This window comes from Sitodiplosis mosellana, unplaced genomic scaffold, assembly GCF_009176505.1.
Source record: "Sitodiplosis mosellana isolate CC-2019 unplaced genomic scaffold, AAFC_SMos_1.0 Smas_scaffold_6197, whole genome shotgun sequence".
NCBI classification, from domain to species: domain Eukaryota; kingdom Metazoa; phylum Arthropoda; class Insecta; order Diptera; family Cecidomyiidae; genus Sitodiplosis; species Sitodiplosis mosellana.
The window spans coordinates 8969522-8990611 of record NW_022601438.1 but is presented as its reverse complement, the minus strand read 5'-3'; the positions used below and the strand labels follow the sequence as shown (position 1 = coordinate 8990611).

The 21090-nt window shown below is 37.9% G+C and overlaps 2 protein-coding genes across 52 annotated transcripts in view; both read right to left on the bottom strand.

The window, feature by feature from the left end:
- Positions 1-207: 207 nt before the first annotated feature.
- On the bottom strand, positions 208-3139 carry LOC129577144 (protein arginine N-methyltransferase 7). Of its 2 annotated transcripts, none has more exons than XM_055463690.1 (5): positions 3006-3139; positions 2285-2901; positions 1136-2176; positions 868-1016; positions 208-803 (listed from the first exon to the last, which is right to left on the bottom strand). In XM_055463690.1, the coding sequence occupies exons 2-5, from the start codon at positions 2870-2872 to the stop codon at positions 557-559; spliced, it is 2025 nt and encodes a 674-aa protein (XP_055319665.1). In that variant the 5' UTR covers positions 2873-2901; positions 3006-3139; the 3' UTR covers positions 208-556. The 2 variants fall into 2 exon arrangements, with proteins under 2 accessions (XP_055319665.1, XP_055319666.1); XM_055463691.1 differs by having other exon boundaries at positions 2982-3080.
- Positions 3140-6841: 3702 nt separating this feature from the next.
- LOC129577139 (bromodomain adjacent to zinc finger domain protein 2B) overlaps positions 6842-21090 on the bottom strand; it is a 44192-nt gene continuing 29943 nt past the window's right edge. For 7 of the 50 annotated variants that reach the window (XM_055463660.1, XM_055463666.1, XM_055463667.1 and 4 more), the window contains exons 2-25: positions 18941-19930; positions 18313-18458; positions 18109-18187; positions 17641-17972; positions 17412-17509; positions 16933-17270; positions 16731-16803; positions 16069-16333; positions 15570-15906; positions 15282-15433; positions 14920-15189; positions 14478-14846; positions 14296-14361; positions 13746-13787; positions 13541-13630; positions 13230-13458; positions 9651-13136; positions 9452-9564; positions 8874-8995; positions 8298-8747; positions 7758-8079; positions 7505-7642; positions 7300-7421; positions 6842-7219 (exon numbers count right to left, since the gene is read on the bottom strand). In XM_055463660.1, the coding sequence (XP_055319635.1) occupies positions 7063-7219; positions 7300-7421; positions 7505-7642; positions 7758-8079; positions 8298-8747; positions 8874-8995; positions 9452-9564; positions 9651-13136; positions 13230-13458; positions 13541-13630; positions 13746-13787; positions 14296-14361; positions 14478-14846; positions 14920-15189; positions 15282-15433; positions 15570-15906; positions 16069-16333; positions 16731-16803; positions 16933-17270; positions 17412-17509; positions 17641-17972; positions 18109-18187; positions 18313-18458; positions 18941-19064 (7920 nt within the window). In that variant the 5' untranslated portion in view covers positions 19065-19930 and the 3' untranslated portion in view covers positions 6842-7062. Of the gene's footprint in view, positions 7220-7299; positions 7422-7504; positions 7643-7757; positions 8080-8297; positions 8748-8873; positions 9038-9451; positions 9565-9650; positions 13137-13229; positions 13459-13540; positions 13631-13745; positions 13788-14057; positions 14103-14295; positions 14362-14477; positions 14847-14919; positions 15190-15281; positions 15434-15569; positions 15907-16068; positions 16334-16579; positions 16598-16730; positions 16804-16932; positions 17271-17411; positions 17510-17640; positions 17973-18108; positions 18188-18312; positions 18459-18940; positions 19931-20111; positions 20366-21090 lie in introns of those variants that run through there. The other 43 variants (XM_055463668.1, XM_055463672.1, XM_055463673.1 and 40 more) reach the window with 17 other exon arrangements.

The window sequence follows — 21090 nt, the reverse complement described above, 5'->3', positions numbered from 1 at the left end:
CGAGATCGAGTACATATATTTCAACCGCAAGCATCAAATGTATTGCGGCTGCTGTGTACAAAGTCGCAACATTTAAACGACTCTCTGGTCATAAAAACCAGTTTTTGTGTGTGTCTTTTACTTCTCTTCACTTCTCTTCACTCTCGTTTCAATTTAACCGTGTCGTATTTATAGGCAAATTTATTGCTCGGCAAAACAAAAACAACATTTTATTTTGGCTAAACATTTTATTTATTTATTTCCCTTCGTTAGCGCTTCCATTTCAAGAATGTAGTTTGGAGAAATTTTTTGTTGCTGTTTTTCATTTCATTTGAAATGGTCATTTGCTATGAAAATAAAGGAAAAATACTTTGCATTTTAAGAAAAAGTAACAGTACTCTGAAATGCTTTAAGCAGCACTTCATCAAATATGAATGTTTTAATTTTTCGTTTTCATGCCTACCGACTAAAATGGTTGAGTCGACTTTCGACGATTAAAAAAAAGTCAAACATGAAAAAAAGACAATAATTTACAGCTAATGGTGCGAAATATTTGACATGAAATTGTCGTGTGGAATTATACAAAGTTGAAATAAATGGCATTGTCGTCGCTGCGTTGGACGCGACATGGGATGGTTGTTACTTCGTCGTTATTGGATGCAATTGGCTTCCAGAATAGATGTACACCTTGCCGTGTGTACATGTCCCAATCGATGAAATTATTTAGTGCCATGTCGTTTAATGGACCGGTGCTTATGATCGTCGTTTGCGTACTCAGAAAATTGAATTCCGTCCAAAATGCAATCCCATTGCATGAACCGGCACTGAAAAAATAATCCAACCCAGATATTAAGCTAATATTTTACCTAAACTGGTTTAAATACTCACGTTCTAATTTCTAGTTCATTGTGTTCAGAACTGGTTGACGATGTGGCAAAGTCAATGGAAAATACCGATTTTGCCATTCCTAATGCTATGCTTGGATATTCCCACAGCGGTTGAGCTTCAACAATGTCATCAGCAAATTCGGACGATTCCTAGAATGCAAATCATTATTTTAGTATTCTTTGGTCGTTGCCATTTTTTATTCATTTGATTTTTATCATGAATCAAACCATAAAGCTTAAACAACCGCTGAACGATTCAGTACACTCACCTCAATGACTCGATCAAATAGCGTCAAGTCGAACGATTCACAAACATCGAACGGAGCAAATATTTTGTGTAAATCCAGAAATTCCACTGGAACGGCGCGAATAGTAGCAGTATGAGGTAGAATTTGAACACTTTCATTGCAAAAACCCTTGACTTTGTTCACAATTTCGCCAAAATAGAAATTATCCCATGGCAGAATCGATGTTATAAAGCTGGGCTCACCAATGATGTGCGTAATTGTGGGCCAATCAACATTCGATTCATTCACGTCTTCCAAGAGTGTGATGTTGCTGAAGCGATTGAAGTCAATGTACTTTTCAAGCACACGACGCGTATACTTGTTGGAATCCAAAACATACACATGTTTCACTTTGAGTGCAGCAATCATTAGACCGAGTAATGAGCCTTCGCTGATGAATAAAACGGTTGAATTTTGATCAAGCGCCTTATTAAAGATCTTTTGGAATTTTTTCAATCGTAAACTATGGTTCATTTGTCCGATACGGGTTCGAGATAGCGCCAAATGGAAGCCACACGTGCACATTGGGCGATCTCGGACACTTTCTTGAGTATTATCATCTTCGCTGCCGGCTCGAGTGAGATCAAACCACAATGAGAATTCATCACGATTGCATTTCAAGAGTAATTCTTCATCGACACCGATTTGCACTGGTTTTGGTGCATAGTAAATGGCTTGCATCCAATGATCACGCCACGGAATGACATTTTGCTCGGGTTGGAATTGTGGACGCTCGTTTTTCAAGTCGTAAAAATCTTCGTGAGCCCAATGCGGTGCACAGCTAATACGGATTTCGCCATCTTGGTCCATTTTCAACACCCACCACATGAAGAACACTTGTGCCGTACCATTTTGCTTGGCTTTGATAGTCACTTTGCGGAATTCATTCTTCGAAATGACACTTTTCCCAGACCAATCAAATTCAAATACAGCCGCTGGTTCGGCAACTTCACGGAATTGATGAACCGGAAACTGATTCAGCTGGATATCGTGCAGCTCGGAGATGCCTTTGCAATCGGTGATCTGAAAGTGAACCAAAGAAATGGATTTAGCATATTTTAAATGAAAATGAAATGGATTTTTGAAGCAATAACCAAAACCGAACAGTCAAAAATTGAGATTTGAACCAACCTCGCACGGTGTTCGAACTAAGACATCTCCATCAAGATCTGCGATTAATTTTGGCATATTCCATGCCCAAGCCAACGGTGATTCGACCACTTGCACAAAAATTTTCGCTGAATCTGGCACAACGATGCAATCTGTGTCCAACAAATGCAAATGAGCATGATTGAATGTTTCAATCGCACCTTCACCAATCAATTCGGTGTCAAATACTTCGGTAACTAAAATGTTGGCTCGTTGCGGCAAATCTTTTTCGAAAATATCAGTGGAACGTCTTTTAATCAATTGTATTTGTCCGGCCATGCCATTGCTTTCGATAATTTTCTCCGCACAATCGGCCATGGGCCGGAATGCTTCGCAGGCAATTACCGAATCGGCACCACATTTGACAGCCATCATTGATAGAAGCCCGGTACCGGTGCCGATGTCCAAAACATGCGCCGGCAAATTTCGTTCGTGCATCTTATCGATGGCCTTTTTCAATGCATAAAAATACTTTTCATTCCGTTCGTGGTCATGCAACATATCGGCAAATGCCGATCGGGCAATCTCCTGATATAAATCAAAGTGTTCATCTTGCAAGGAATCGGCCATAGTTCCACACTGTCAAATATCCAATATTCCTAAAAAAAAAGAAATGAAACGTAGTTAGAAGAAATTTTTTGTCAACTCGTTGAAGTGAGTCATAGAGACAACTATTTACAAGTCCTTTGTTGTTCTAAGGTACCTATATTCTATTGCTCCATCGATATATTGCTATCGCACGGATGTATAACCTCTTAGTGAGTCTTTGTTATTTTTGGACTTATGACATGTTGGAGTGGACATTTGGTGTGCATGCTGCCATCTTACGGAATTTTGTTTCCATACAAAAATCGACACTTGAACCACACTACACACAGTTGTATTTATTGATATGCTTATCTTTTTTGAATCATCAGCCTGGATTCCCTTACCTTTCTTTCTCCCATACTCCCGGTATATGTCCATACAATGTGAAGTTTGCATTGCGAAATAATAAACATCAAAGCAAAATATAGTTCATTTTTATCCATTTATTATTCCTTACATAAATTGATAAGTGATTTACAATTGTTATTCTTCATTTGTGTGTTGTGGTTTTTTTTCGTCACTTATTTAATTTAAGTTGGATTTAAGTGATTGCAATCGCAATGCAATTTCCGCCAATTTGTTACTATTGTTTACTACGGAATTCCCATCGAGAGGAGTTCATGTTTCATATTTTGTTTTCGATTTTGCTTTGTTTTAATATAATTTATTCTTTTAGTCAACAGTTAGTTAGAGTTAGTTGAAATTTTCTGTCACGGTGTTCATTTTTTTAGTGGAAATTCGAACAAGCCAAATATGTAATTAAGTGGCTCATTTTTATCGTCGGTAGTGTTTTTTTCTTCACATCTTTATTCATTCAATAAATATTCATTTTAGCAGGCCACAATATCAGGACCAGATTGGTTTGATTTTTACCTTATATAAAAAAACGAACCGAAAAACTATTTAATAGAAGAAAAAAAAAATTCAAAAATAAATACTGAAAAATATTCGAGATGAGCAGGAAGTAGATTCATTATCATGTGTGGTGAATGAATGTCGACCGGCTGGGACAATGGTATGCGCATGAACACACCATGTGGATGAATTTGAAAGATCTGTGTGTCTATATAGAAAAAAAAACGGTGTTCTAGGGACGGTGATTGACCCTTTTTTTACCTCTCATCCATTAAGAGAAAAACCCGCACCATATCGGATTTTTTTAGCTAAAACGCTTTCATTCTAAAACGATATTCTTCTCTCAATTAGTTATTTCTTGATATATTAGTTGTTTTGTTTGTTTGTCTCGATTATTTATAGCACGATATATTATTGTTATCATTGTTGTTTTGTTTCTCTAAATTTAATAAACATTGACTTATTTTGTGTGTTTTTTTTAAATCTCTCTTTTCGTTCTCCATATTTTTCGTTATCTTCTCTATCTCTTCAGTGCCGTTGAATATGTAATAACATGGATTGTTTAATAATTTTCGCCGTTTTATAACGTCATTCGGCTTCTAAAAAAAAACTATTCATGTCGTGCTTGTTTGTTTTTAAGCATTTAAATTTGGGTTATGGCAGTTCTCATTTTTATATAGTTTTCTTTTTCCTCTTCTATACATGTTTGAGTAAACGAATCCAATATTTTGGAACATTATTGAAATCAATTTGTTGTGTGTACCAACGTTTGAGAATAATTTTGAAATGGGACAATAATATCGTAGCATATGCAGCCGTTATAAGGTTCATCCTCGCTTGAATCCTCGCAATGCGTCAGATTCGCATCATGCGTCGTCTGTTCTCTTCACTTAATTGGTTACTGTACAAAAATAAATACAAGCATTGTATTGATTTATTTAAGAATTGCTTTTCTCTCTCTCTCTCTCTCTCTCTCTCTCTCTCTCTCTCTCTCTCTCCATTTTGTGGTTTTTTTTCGTTTGTTTCGAAGACTTTCACAAAAAAATGCAGTTTTTTTTTCTTCTCTGATTAGCAAAGAAAGAAAAATAATATTTACACAAATTAAATATTGTGGTGAGAATGGGAGCTGTTCTTTTAAATAATCGGGTTAAACATACTACTCATTCCACCAACAATAACCAAAAAAAAAACTGCAAATCCTGATTCAAGTGATAATATGATGCTTTCTTTCCATTTTGGTAAATATTATAAAAGTAAAAGTATTTTTCAATTTTTCAATTAGTGTTTATTTTGTTATTAATTTTTCTTTCACTCTCTTCTTTCTTCTCGAAGAAAGAAAGCAAGAAGAAGAAAAAAACATAATCGTTCAGTTTATTGGTTGATATATACAAAAAAAAGCCATTTAATCTAGGGTGTCATAGAAACGTATTTTTCATCTACCGTATCTAGTTTATTAAGAATTGTTTTTTTTTTTAAATTTTATTTTCTCTCTACAATTGTTTTTTTTTCTTCTTCTCTGTTTACTGCATATGTGTACTTGTGTGTGTTTCAGTTAGTTTTCGCCTGCGCGATCTCATCATAATCAATTTTTTTTTGTTCGTCATTAACATTAGGCAGTTAATATGATTTGTGTGTGTGTGATTTTTTTTTGTTACTAAAATAAAAATATTACTATAATTATATGATTTGTTTGTTTGTTGTTGTTTTTTTTATTTAGTATACTACATATATATGTGTTTGAGCCTATGCATGAAATCTAAATCACTAAATAATCATGTTTTTTTTTGTTGAAAATATAACCTATGCATGGCGTGTGGTGGAGGCAGATGGCCACACATTAACACCTCATACATAATTTTGTTTGTAATTTTTCTGAAATATTGTGCATGACATTCATTTTGGAATAAAGGAGAGAGGCGCCATTATGTCTAAATAATTCCATAAGCCCAACATAAACCTCGCACTTGGATCCTTTTCTATTTTTCTGCCCCTCATTTTTATTCGAGGCGAAAATATTTGATTGATTTTTTTTTCATTGAATTTCGATTTCATTTTTCTTAATATTTTTTTGTTTAATTTCATTTTCATCTTCTGCGTGTGTTTTTTTCTTCTCATTTTCATTTCTATAAATTAAGCTGCAAAAATAAAACCCTGTACTCATCGGTCACGGTACCAAAGTGTCACATGACGAAACTGAATAAACTAAAAGACAAAAAAAAAATGTTCATTTCGTTTTCTCAATCGTTTTCGTGTATTTCCACATTTGGTGAAAATACTGCTACGGGGGAGGTGACGAAATGACATCGACTAATCACATCGATTTCGTCGAATCATATATATATATTTATGTGTGTGCACCGTGAGTCTGCACACATTTCAACATAATCCCTATATATATATATATAGAGTAAGGTCGTATAAACAGATCGATTTTTACATCTACTCTGCATCGTTATAACTTTTCTTTTGCGGAATAATACTGTCATATCGTTAATTGTGTCTCAAGACATTTTTTTTTCTGTAATTGTGAGTTTTTTTTATCTCGTTTTGTTTTAGAGCTGCTGACTGTCTATACCATATTTATATATAATTCTTTTAGTTTAGCTGCTTTGTCCATATCAAATCGGTCACATTAAATCAATAATTCACAAAATAAATTCTAACTTAAACTGAACCGGGTTTGTTAGCGTTGTTTCTTTCTTCATCAACATTTGAACACAAAATAAATTCACATTACAGCTGTCAAAACAATTAGTTGCTTGGAACGATGAAAATGATAATTGAGTATGCAACACATTTAGTGTTGCTTTGAAGAATGTAATTTGTTCAAAATTTGTTTTTTTTTTGTATCTTTTGTTTTAAACTTTTATTTGTCTTAAGTAGTTTAGTTAACACAATGATAACACCAGGCAAGTTCAGATCCAGTCACTTGATTTATCATTGCGTTTGGATTTATTTATTTTTTTTGTATAAATTATTTTATAGATTTCCCTTTTAGTTCTCTACTCCGAAATGGCTTTAAGTACAATTTTGTATACTCTTCGTTCGATTTCGACACAAAAAAAAACGTTGTATGCAACAAAAAAATTATAATAATTTATATCAATAATACATATTTATTCACATTTTACATAGAAAATTTTTTCATCATGCAATTTTTTGTCCATTTAATCGGAATTGTGTCAAGTCGGTTCAAAGAATCTCTCTTCGTTTGCAGTGCATTTTAATTTTGCACGGCATGCAATGCGGGCATTTTATGAGAAAATTGTGTTTAACGGCTAGTTGTTGTTTGGAAATTTGGTTTGAAATAAATGATATCATGAATGTTTGTCGGTTAGATCAACCCATCGAGCTTCGAAAAATTTACGAAGCGAGTGTCCTGCTTTGCCCACCGGTGAGTCGTCCTCGTTGAACATCTCACAATTATCAAATATCAAACGAACATCGGCGATAAAATCGTCGCGTGATTTGTATCTGCAACAAGGAGAAATCATGAATTTTCCTTTTCTTTGTGGAAAATTACAATAGAGCAAACAATTGATCGAATAACTTACTGCAAATCTTGGATGCGCTTTTTGATTGTTGACAAGTCCATGGGATGCTTAATGATTTTTCGATAAGTTGGAAACTGTTTCGTATTGACAGGCAATAAAAATGGCCAGGACTCTTCATGCAACTGTAAAGCAAAATCGGAGGGAAACATGTTCAATATTTGCCATTGGCACAGGTGCGCTTGGCATTACTTTATCGCCTACTTACCTCCATCTCTTCTAACATAGTTTTGCACGATGACAGTTCTTTTATGAGCTTCTTTGCAGCGCTGCGATCTTTTTTGTCCTTGTGATGTTTGTCTTTGCCGCCTTCATTCGATCGAACTGCGGATTCGTTGAAATTTTTCTGTATTTTTGTTTGTTGTTGTTGTTGAGCAAAATTAAAAACGAAATAAATTCTAATCAATTCTAATCGGGCAATTGAGTGTGTGTGTGTGCAAAGTTGCATTGGTCGCACTTACCTCTGAATCGATTGCATCGTTATCGGCTGAATTGGAGTTGGTATTGGTTTGTTGTTGTTGCTCCCATGATGGTGATTTTTCGCATCCGGGTGATGGTGTTGGTGGCGGTCGTAGCTCATTCATGCAATGATTTTGATCGTTTGATTCAATGCTCGGTGCCGGTGTGGATGTTCGATCCGGCGATGCAATTTGTGTGGATGAATCATGAGCTTGTTGTGAATCGTTCATGGAATTGTCAAAAACGGCATTTTCAGTGCTATTCATTGTTTCTGATTGAATTTGATCATCGAATGATGTGGAAGCTGCTGCTGAACTTTTTGGACTAGAATCGATTCGTGGGGATATCAATCAAGAATCATATTTTTTGTGTTGTGTGTGTTTGTGTGTGTGGGATGGGTTTTTGATTTTTTTCTTTTGTTTTTTTTTTTTGATTTCTATTTTTGATTAGTTTTTAGTGTTTTTGTTTGTTTTTTAGTGTTTGTGTGTGTTTTTTTTTTCTAAATTTCGGCCAGATTTCGATCACTTATTCGAGATACATACCTCGACTGCGATGTTTCAATGGTTTTCGATGTGGCAGCAGGTACATTTGAATTGTGCATTGATTGATCAACGGAATTTGTTTCGGATGCGCTATTCGAATTTGAGTTTTCTCGATGCGCTTCATTCGATTTTTTCTCTTTTTTATTATTCGATTCCTTTGGTTCTTTCGACGGATCTTTGCCATCTTTTGAATCTTTATCTTTGGAATCCTTTTCCTTGGCCTTTTTCGATGGGCCACGACGTTTTGGTGGCGGTGCTTTTGATGCGCAACCATGGCAATACCATTTTCCTCTTGGAACTTTTATCAATGGCGGTATATAGCAATCGTGATGGTATGCACGCGGACACAATTCACAGTAAACCATCTTTCCAACGGGTGGTGGACGATGGCCACCGCATACAATACATTTTCGCTCGTTCGTTGCTTTATTCACACATTCATAGCAATACCTAGAGAAAATCAATCATGATTCAATTATTTCGGTCACGTGCCAGATATTCAATGTGATTTCATTTCAGAACAGAAAATACGGAAGAAAGAGAGAGAGAGAAAGAGAAAGGAAAAAAAATCCATACCAATCGCCATCGGGAATGTTCACCATTTTCGGTTTAAAACAATATGTGTGATAGCCTTTGTCGCATCCGTCACACAGCAACAATTTATCTTCATTTTCGCCGGACGAACAAAACTGGCAATTCTGTAAGTAACGTTCTGTTTGATTAGACCCATTCATATTGGCCTAATATACCGATCACAATTCAGTTTCATTTTTTTGTTTGTTTTTGTTTTCGTTTTTGTTTAGATTTTGTTTTTGTGTTTTGTTTGTTTGGAAGAAGTTAACAAAATTATATACATATAAAGAAGGAAAGAAAAAAAACGAACGTGTTAGTAATTAAATAAAGTAAATAAAATTAGTATTAAAATTTAAAGTGAATTTAAATGTTTTTTTTTTGTTTTTGGCTGTCGTTGTTGTTTCCAAAAAGGATAAAAATTTATTTCAACCAAATGTACATAACAAACAAGAACTACGCAAATTAGACGATCAAAATGAAATTGCGTTTGACTTGTGATGGTATTATTTTATCATTTTCTGTTTGTTTATGATATGCTGAATTTGAAATGAGTAAATGTAAACGATTGATTCGAAACTTACGGCTTTCATGATGCTTTTGTCCCAGGCCACGCACGATTCCAATACGTAAAGTGCCATTGCCAATTGGGCGGCTGTGTGTGAACGGGAAACAGCTTCACGCCATGAATTCAAACCTAGAGAAAAAGAAAGCCACAAACCAATTTAATATGTTTCCATTTCGAAATAATGAATGACAATGGTCGTTTCAGAATATTCTTACCCTTTGGTAGAACCTCTCGTTCGGGAGTGGTGGCCACAGAGCCGGAGCTTGAATTTTGATCATCATTGTTGTTCTGTGCGGCAGCACTGCTCGAGCTAATGACGGTTGTTGTGGTGCCCGTTGTCTGAATGGTCGTTGTAATTTCGCGTGTACTAGACAAAGTCACGCTTTGTGTTGTGATAGCGGCAATGTTTGCATCAGCCGTACTGGTGCCAAGCGGTGGTTTCAAGTATCGTCGTTCAATAGCTGCTTCAAGACTCAAAATACGGTCACGAATCATTGTGATGCCGGTGATGAGATCGAGTTCATTTTCACTCTCTGGATCACGAGCAGGTGCTGTCCAGCCTTTGACTTGCATTGAAGCGCCGGCGATTTTATCCTCTAACGATTCAACTTGATCGAGCAGTGACAATTCGACGCGTCGTGCAATTTGTGGATTCCATGCGATCATCGGTTCGGGATCGATATAACCTTTGACCGGCGGTGGTGATCGTAAATTGGCCACATGGCATGGTGTCGACAGATCAATATTTTCCGTTAATGATGTCAACAAATTGATGCGCAATTCACGTTCACGAACACCTTTCACGTGCAAACATTGAATGACATCGTTTAGCGTGTCGGAATCGTTGATTTTCCACCATCCGTGGCACAGTTCCTTTGTGACAAAGTTTCCTTCGAGACGTTTTGGAAAACCGTTCACTTTGACCTCTTCCAGCATTTTCTGTTCGTCGGGTGTCATTTGCAGCGGGCAAGTGTTATCACATTGTACAAATGCGCTGAGATTGGCAAATGATGTGTTCAGAAATGATGGCAACTGAAATGGCTGCGTCTCTGGTTCCAGTTTCATGAATTCAACGCATTTCTTCTCATCATCGTCCGTGTCTTCAGTGATGGGCTCCGGTTCGACGGGTTCATTTTTCAAGGGAATCGTATATTCACCGTTCAACACTTTATCCATCAGTTTATCATCGATGCCCGATTGCGTAAGCACCGAATCTCGATTGATCTGTAAATTGGTTGAACTTTCGACGGGCACATGAAAATAGTAGGCATTATTACCAATGTCCCATCGATTGCCCTGGCACGACAAGATCATTTCACACGTGATGTTCGAGTATTCCGCTTGCGCTGACAGCGGAATCGTTGTTTCGATTGAGCTCAATTGAATCTCGCGATTCGCAATCGAAAACCATTTCTCCAGTATTTCGGGCTCTTCGCGTTTCATCACTTCTTCTTCGGTGTATTCGTTTTTGATTTCCATTTCCATTTCCATTTTGATTTGGGGCGCGATGCCATCGATTGGCTCGGTTTTGATTTGTGCATCATCTGCATTGGCTGCTGCTGCTACGGCTGCTGCTGCTACGGCTGCTGCTGCCACCGCCGCCGTCATCATCACATCATCGGATACATTTTCATTCGCATCGAGATCAATGATTGGAATTACGGGTTTTTGCTCGGAAATGTCCACACTGGCAATGGCATTGCCATTTTCCGCATTTCGTTTGGAATTATCACAGTCTGCATTGTGCGTGATTGTAGCATCCTCGGAAGCTTTTTCGCCCACAATTTCATCGCTGTGATTATTTAGATGCGCGTCCGTCGTCGCTGCTTCCGTCGGTGTCGATATGTCAGTGCCAACGGTTTTATCCGTTTCGTTGGCCTTTTGCACCAAGATTGCCTTTGGAATGGAATCCTCAATGTCCAACATATCCGCATCTTGTTTCTCTGCATTCGTTGCCTTCGCATTTTCGGTACAGTTTTCGGTCACTTCGTCCGCTGTTTCGCATCCATTGTCAGTCGCCTTTGGTGGACTGTCTTCTTCCATTTTCGTTGGTTCCACTTCATTGTCAACAATTCTAGCCTCTGGTTCATCTTCGGACTGTTTCACTTTACTGGAATCATTTGACGAATCGCTAATCGTTCGAATTTCCGAATCAATACTTTTTGGTGCGGGCATTGAATCCGGTTCATCGGTCAGCGATAGTTTTCTCTTCTTACCACGTCTCTTATTTTCGATATCGTTTGCATTCATTTTCGTTTGTGTCGCTTCGAATGTTTTGTACAATTCTTCCATTTTGCCCATGTATTTAAGCAGTTCCGGTTGAGCAGATTCGAGACCTTCGACAAAAACGCCACCGGCTCTCGGTAGATGCCAATATCTTCGCCAGAAACGATCTTGACCATAGCAGGTAGCCCGTAGTGAATTGCTACTTTGTTCGATAAGTGTTCGGTTTTGATTGGCCGATTTAACGATTTTCTCCAGTTTCTTGTGCACTTCATCGGCGGTCATGCGTGAGTCTTCGTCCTCTTCCATAATCGTACCTTCGCTTTCAATATCACTAATTTCTTCATCTAAATTGCCATCGGTGGTTGATCCATCGGCCGTCACATCACGACTATTTATTTTCTTATTCAACAAATTGCTAATATCAGGTGTTGTAGCGCCGTTGTTTAGCGATCGACTCGCATCGGCACTTGGTGTTATCGCATCCAATTTCCCAGTCACCGATTTGGAATCGTCCAATTTTGCTTTGGTCTCACCACTATCGTCGGCCGTTTTCATCATAACATCGGTGCTTTGCATCGAATCATCTTTGTGATTGTTCAATTCTGAAACGTCCGTCAAATTGTCCACACTCGATGCATTCGTCAGATTCGATGGCGTTTTTATGAGATTTGTGTCCATTTTCTCGACACTTTCATTGTTATTGTCGGTTGTGTTTGGGGTTTTTACAATTTCACAATCACCGTCTGCCATTTGTTCAGCATTCGATGTGTTCGGCGTGCATTGGGACGCTGCGGCGGCTTGAGCTTGTGCCAATTGCCGTGCTTGGATTTCCCGCGCAATTTGTTGCTGCTTCTCAAATTGTTCCATTCGCACTTTGCGTGCATGTAAATGCTTGTATTTTCGTACACGATTTTCGATGGCATAACGATCACGTTTGTGCTGCGCCACCGATTCCAAACTATTTTCAATTTGTCGTACGACCGCTTTGTTCATCAGCAAATCATTGCACAGATGTGCTAAGATCTCGGTTTTTACGGTTGGATTGAGTGATACAAACGGTTTGTCTTTCAAACATTCTGACAATTTCCACGTTTGATTATTTTGCAATGCTTCGTAGTAGGCTTGATTCTTGCCCGACGTCAGCATTTGCTCGGAATCGAGCTGATGATGATCGGCCACACGACGTTCACGCTCTCGATCCAACGTGACACCGTTCAGTGTTCGCACCTCTCCCGTTGCCACCGCATACAGGTAAATTCGTAAAATTTCGGAAATATTCGAATTGGTAATGTCGGCCGTTCGAAGCGATTGACCCAACAGTGTTGTGTGTCGAACGGGATTCGGTACGCCTGGATCTTCAATTGCACACACCAATAAGTGTGAAATAATGGACAACAACTCCTCTTCTGCTTCGAGTGCATCTTCGCTGGTCAATGCCTGATGCAAACTTTGTAATGAAGGCAACGATTCCATATCTGTAATGAAAACGAACATCGATTAAGAGTCCCAATCCACTTCTGAAGAAAATTGTTCAAGAGAAAGAAGAAAAAAAAAAACGATACACTTACCGAATCCAAGAGTTTCGCCAAAGTTGTGCAAAAATTCGAAGACCATTAGTAAATCGGCCAAGGCTTTTCCGGTTAATTTCAATCCTGGCAATCGTTCCAATGCTGGGAATTCCTTTTGGTTAATAATTTCCGAGTCTTCTTGTGGTTTCCGTAGTTCGGCCAGAACTTCAGCATCACGTTTACGCGCCGACAATTTTCGATCACGAATTATCAATTTATCCAAGACCATCTGTAGAATATACGTCATATTTTGTTAGAATTCAAAGTTAAATAGGTGAATCAAAAGTCATTTTGAATTGGCAGAAATTTACTTGATGTTTCTTCTTTTCACGCTCTTCGAACTGACGTCGAATGTCCAGCTGTTGGATGAGTGTAAGGTGTTGTCGTCGACGTTCTCGTTCCTAAATTGACAGCAAATAGAAAACATGTTAGACATGATACTTATTTGATTTCACAATCGTGATATAAAAGTCACACAGGGTGGTGTGGTGTGTGTGTATGACACCGGATTCATACCATTTCAACTTTGTACATCAATTCCTTTTGCTTGGCAAGTTCCTGTAAATAAATGCATGTGATTGTCAGTTAAAACCGAACTAAAGAAAATGCCAATTTTTAATTTGTCAAAACACAAAATCAAACTAAACTAAGAAAGCCAATTAGGTAAATTTTCTAAGCACGTCCAAAAAACAAAAACTCATATGGAATGCTAGTAATTAGTTGCATTCACTACATAGGGCAATTTACCAACGGAGAAAAAACCAAAAACAAAATGCGAAATAATAACTAAATGATCACACAAAATGCTTGTAAACACATTATATGAACCTGTTCTTTAGCAAGGATCGCTTCTTGTCTCTTTCTTTCTTTTTCCTACAAAAGTTGCAAGAAAATAATGCAAAATGCCATGAAATCGGTTAGTTGATTCTTATTTGGTGATATTTGAAATCAGAATTATTGGAAATGTGTGTATGTGTCTATATTCTCTCTCTTAACAATAATGGAAAATTTGAAGCAATTTTCAAGTCGATTTTTCGATAAGAATGTCATGATGGGTGATGTGTACCTGTTGTTTCCGTAATAGTTCTTCCTGTTTCGCTTTCTCCAGTTCTTCTTGCTTCTTTCGTCGAGCCTGCACAAATCAACACAGAACAATTTATTTGCTTGTTTTTTTTTCTTTGTTCGTTTGCAAAACGGAAGAAATGTAGAGAAATTTTATTGACATTCGATTTGAAATTTGTATTTTACCTCGGCCGCTTGTTGATTTCGTAATTCACGTTCTTTTCGTTGTGCTTCGAGTCGTTCATTCTTTTCTAGTTCACGAGCATGTCGAGCCTTTTCTTTGCTCTTTGCCAATTCTTCCTTGGCCAATTTTTTCGCTTCACGAATCGCTTGCTGTTGCCGTGCGATTTCGATGCGTTGTTCCACATTCAATGTTTGCCGTGTGAACATTTTCAATTCTTCAAGACGCTTTGCCACCTCAGTATCAGTCATACGAATATATTCACCATCGGTGGCATATGGAGCTGGGGCCGGCTGCAGAAATGCGCCAACAATTGCCTTCGCCGAAAAACTAAAGTTATCACGACTCAATTTGGATTGTGTCTGTTCGAGAATCTGTAATATGCGTTAAAATTCATTCGTTATTCCGATCAATTCCGGGTTAAGAATGCTTTCATTTTCCACTTACCGTTTGAACTTGGCCAATATGTTTTAGTTTGGTGGTATTTCCGGGCGCATAATAAAATACATCGCCACGAATTTGACCATTTTTGGTGAGACCACGTATGATGGTTTCTCGTTTCCAGCCTTTGTCCAGTGGAACACGCAAATCGCTGAGATTTGCCAATGGTTCTTCGGTATCCGAATCCGACAAGCCACTTGTGTCTGCCACACTTTCGGAATCAGTCGATACATCCATAGCTAAATTCGCTTCAGCTATCGCTTGTCGAATTTTTTCCTGTAATTCAAACGGAGGTATTTATTTAGAGAGTCACTTCAAAGGATCGAAAATGGCGAGGTAATAAAATAGAAATCGCAAAAGATTCTTACCAAATCAGCCCCTTGACTAAGCAGCTGTTGTGTGGATAGCATTGGTTTCAAGCCAACGGCTCGACTTTGTGCTAACAGTGATGCTACCGTATTTTTCTTCGGCTTTGAAACACCTCGACCCAAGTTTCTCGGCCGGCTCTCCTTGTAATTTACTGAAACCAAACGGTAAAGAAAAAAAACAAACCGAAATCGTAAATTTCCCTCCATTCTATGACAAAATGATTGAGCGTTTGGATTTGAATGTATTTCACAAATAAATGAGAGAACAACGACCAAACTATTACTCACGCATTCTATCGTTTCCACCACCCGAGCCAAGCGCTGCTGTGATTGAGCTGAGGCTTTGTAAACTGTTACCGGTATTCGATGTGGATAGGTCGGCCGTTTTCGATGATGAATCGGATGATGATTTCATACAAAGATTTAGCGGTGCGTCACCCTCATCAGTGCTAGACGCATTCGATACTTTGCTACTGAAATTTACACCAGCCCATTCATTCGATTCGGCCGACGAGTCTTTTGATGTCCCTGATTTCGATAAATTATATGCACCGTTCGATGTGATTGTTGGAGGCAATTTGATCACTTCAACGCGATCGTTATTTTGATGCGACTGTTGCTGTTGCTATAAATATTTACAAACGCACACACATACAATGAGAGAAAGCGAAATTATTGAATGAAATCGGATTAGGAAAAGTGAATATATATATTGCAATCAAAACCCAATGACTATGGAAACAAAACGGATAAACTAAAGCGGCAAGTGTGATGATGTAAATACTACCTGTTGTTGTTGTTGTAATTGTTGTCGAGCCACAGCATTTAAACTTGCAACGTATTCGGCCTCAAGGCATGCCCGTTTAGCTGGGCTAGCGCCGATGCTAGACAATCCTTGTAAAGTTGCTAAAAGTGGATTTGGATCAAGCGATATTGTCTTCTTTCTACCTCGATTGGTTGTACCTGGATTTTTTGGGCCAACAATTGACGATGTATACTTAATAATTTCCGTATCTGGTGGTAAACGAACTCCAAGTAATGACGATGGGTCACTGTAAATTTCGCATTTCAATCGCAAAACAGAGGAGAAAGAAAAATCCATTAAATTTAATCACATCATCCAAAAAAATATATTCGACTGAAAATGATGAGTGGTTGTAAATAAAGGGAGGCCGCATGAATCGCAAAAAAATAAAAAAATGAAATTTTAAACGAAAATCAAAACTAAAAAGTTTCGATAAATGGGAAATGGAAATGAATATTGTGTATTAAACTGAGAACAGATGAAGAGCACTTACGTTCCTTCAAGTGCAGCACTATTTTGTGCGGAATGCGAATCAATGCAAATTGGAAAAGAGAGAGAGAGAGAGAGAGAGAGAGAGAGAGAATTGCGTAGTCGATATTAGATAGAATGAGGGCAAACAATTAAAGGAAAATATGATGAATTACCTTAGAATTCCAGATGGCATATAATCTTTTCCTTTCGACGATGAACCGGACGGTGATGAGGTTACGCCGCTCGCTGAAAAAAGCGAATAAAAATGCGATTTAGCATGCGCGTCATTTCACATAACATTTAAATGCTCGCGAGTATTGGTGTTTTTCTTCTCGATTATGGTGTTGATATTGATGGCGGTGGTATTGTACTTACTTGCGGCTAACGCATTTATAGCTGCTTGCATACTTTGCGGTGAACTCAATGAGCTTAAACTACCAAACTGTGACAATGAATTGAGAGCATTAAGAGTTGCGGCTGTTGCGGCACTATTACTGTTGCTAGTATTATTATTTGATCGCGTGGATTCTTTGGATAAACTAGAATGATGTGAAGATGATGTGGTGGACGATGTGGAATGGTTTGGCATTGAAGTAGCGCCAAACCCCAGTGGAAAACCAGCTGTAGCGGCTGACGACGCCGACGACGATGATGCTAAATGTTTGCTATTTGTTTGACTCGATTTTTTCGATGATGAAGACGAATTGTGGCCACTGCAGGAAAAAATAAATCGAAGAAAAAAAAACCATGTTTCGTATGAATAAATAAATAAATTGGTTCGACAAGAGAAAATGGAAATAAACACGAAAAAATAAACGAATCAATCAATCAAAAAAAAAATCACTTGAACTTACCCCAAACCTCCAGCAGCAACGGCTGCAGCTTGCATTGCCAATAATTCCTTATGCAAAGCGGCCGAATTGTACTGATTCGATGTCGATTTATATGATGACTATGTACATAGATTTTTGGGGATAAGAGTAACGATATAACAATGTTTGAATAGTGCATTTAACTAGTTTATAATTGCATAAATATAGCAAATTGTTGATGTATGCAAACGGTGGATATGTGCATGCATACCTTGTATGATGATGGTGATGATGTTGATGTGCCAGCATTTAAATTCAAACCACCACTGCTGCTGTTATTGATTGAACTGCTATTGAGTCCAGTGCTATTGTTGTTGCTATTGGATTTCTTCTCTTTGCGACCCTTGCCTTTTGAATCGCCATTGTTTTGCCGTGAATTGGTCGACGATGACGAACCGGTATTATTCGTTGCACCCGCCATACCGGGTAAACCACCTGGAAATGCAGCTGCCAAATCGGCTGGATGCGGGAATGCCGATAGGCCAGATGCCTGGAGTCGAGTGAAATAGTCTTGTGCAGCTAATTGTGCCATCGACCACCAACCTAAACACACGCACACAAAGAGAGAGGGACAGAAAGAAACACACACATTTTACACGTTTGTATCAAACATCAAACAAACTGTTGCCAATGACAAATTCAAAAAGAATGGAAATTTCACAATTGTTCAAATACTAACTTGCAGGATGCAAACCAGCTAAACTGGCTGCCTGTGATGCAGCCGCATTCATTGTTGCGTTTTGTTGCTGTTGTTGTGCCTATATTGGAATAGAATCAAAATGATTATTATCATATCAATGCCGGCGAATGAGATTGTTTCCAAAAATTAGTCACAAAAACAATGGAGAATCAGGAGAGGGAATCGATTGTGGGAATGATTTACCTGTTGTTGCTGTTGCTGTTGATGTCCCATTGCGAATCTGTCATTTGCGTTTGATGCTCCCGTTGGTAGCATGCCAAGGCCAGCTCCAAACGGTGTTCCAAATAACTGATTTGCGGTAGCTGCCGAGGGATCACGACCCCAATAGGCTACACAATAGAGAAAGTAACAAGTTGTATTGAATCATATATACATTCAAAACACATCCATCCAAAATATAGATTTTAGTTTCAAATCTTCAACGCGTCAACTAAATCACAATATTTGTTATTTCATTAAACATAAAATCATTACGCCATTGATACATAGAAAATAGTTTCGCATTGAAAATGATATGTTTAATGTGTAAAACAACAACACAAAAATGGAATGAAAAAAAAACACAATTCCCATATATGCTGAAATTGGAATTCCAATTTACCAAATTTTACATTCGATTCCGACCGGATTGAATGTCGGAAAAGTTTTTAGCATCACATACACACACCGTGATTTAATAATAATCGAATAATTTCGAACTAATGTCGAATTGGATGTGGTTTTGTGTTTGTTGTGTGTACGTTGTTTTGTTTTTATGTTGTGCGCGGGGCAGCAATAAATGGAAATGGAATAGATGCAACAAATGACTTACCAAATAATGAAGCAGCATTTAATAATGAACTTGGGTCGTTTACATCGATCGTTGGTTGTCGGCTACTGTTACTACTATTTTTATGTTTACTACTACCGCCACCGCTTCCATTCTCCTTATCCATGATCGATCGATGTGTGTGATAAATTTGATTGGTAGAACGAAATCCACTACCGACTTTGATTTGTTTTCTTTTTCTCTCTCTCTCTCTCTCTCTTTCACTCTCTCACCCACTTTATTTAACTTCTTTTTATTTATGCTATTTGAATTTATTCTGTGTGTGTGCACTTAATTGAGCTTGGCGCGCACACACCAACACACTCACACTCACAGAGAGAGACACCAAAATTCACTTTGCGCGCGCGCTGCCTACAACACTTGCTATATATTTCGATTTGTATCTATTCCCGTTAGAATGTGAATTTATAAAATTATTATTAAAAACAACTCGTGTGTCCATATTTTTTCTTCACTGCTTCACTTTGTTCTGTTGCCGATTATGTTGCTGTAGCTGCTGCTGCTACTACTACTATTTTTTCGATGTTAAATTATAATCACAAGTATCGTGTGTGATTTACACGCACATAACATTTTCCAGTGTTTAACTCGCCATTTTTCTCCATATTATTTTTTCGTTCGTTCGTTTTCTTTCTTTCTATTTCACATGCAAACATTGAACATATTCTTCACTTGATTTGTGTGTATAAATTATTCCTACACAATTTTTCTGCTACAAATCACACGGAATCGATTCTCAATGAATTCCACAATTTTCATATTAAGTCTGTGTTAAAGATCATGACTTCAATTTGTGTTTTGTGGTGGTTGTTTTGCTGTTGCTGTTACGGTTTTGTGTACGTGTTTGTTTGTTTGTTTGTGTGTGATGGAAGCGAAAATGTTTCGTTTTAAGTACGTTGTCATTAAACACTCCGTAATTTACGTAAAACTCATGCTCACGAGGGGAGTTACTTTTTTATGCGTTTCGGGGTTCTGAAAATTAAAGAAGAAAAACAAAATTAGAAAGAATTGCTTTGAGGAAGAAAAAAATCGTACATTTCGTTTGTGAATATTTCTTATGGAATAGAAAAAAAAAACTGTTTCATTCGGGGTGTGGAAATTATTTGTGTAGGTGTAGATAATTTAGTTTTTGTTTCCTATTCCACTGTCTCACGTTTTATTCGACGCCGGAAAAGTGGCGATTGTAATCAAAATGATGAAAGGCGCATACGTATAAAACACGTATTTTGTAAGAAGGAAATGAAATGCATTTCATCTTGTGATTGAAGTCGTTACGCTTGTTTTTAATGTCGCCGAGAATGAGTTTCCATTCTTACGACCGTGTATCGTTCGCATATTTTTTTTCGCTGCTGCTGCTGCTGCTGCTGCTGTTGTTGTTGTTGTTGACGATTCATATATGTGTCTACCTATGCCTAAATAATCATGAACATTAAGGTACACAATCATCGAAATCGGTGCACATGTGTGTTTAAGCCGTCGCCGCTGACGCGCTGTGCTGCTGCCAGCCACAGCACAGCGCTCGTCTCATTCCATTTTTTTCAAAATGAATTTCGTGTATTATGTGTATAATTGCACATAAAATCGAACCCATACATTCGCACACGCCGTATACACGGAAAACGAAAAGATAAATATATTTTATCACACGTATTTAGCATTTACACAAAGCCATCCCGTACACTGACCCGTTCCATTCTCGAGCGTACGTAAGAGCGTTCAACCAATCTGAGAATCGTGTGTTCGGCATTCATTCTAAATCGATGTGTCCATTTGCAAAAGAGATCTTCAGTTGTGTGTGAACATCAACGAAAAGCGCAAACAAAAGACGACGTGCACTCGACTGACTCTGGCTGCAGAGAGCGAGAGAGGGAGACAGAGAGCAAGCAAGTCGACCAAATACAACAGAAAGAAAAAGGTTACAGAAGAGAAGAAAAAAAAACGACGACAACAGCAAACACACCGAGCGAGAGAGAGAGAGAGAGAGAGAGAGAGAGAGAGAGCCCAACTAAAAACCTAAGCAACACATCAGAATATGAACGAAAAACAAAAGAATAATAACGATGGCAGAAAGAAAAAAAAACTGTGCAAAGAAGCGCATATTCGTTAGATGCATTGGCTTTTGTGAGTGAGAA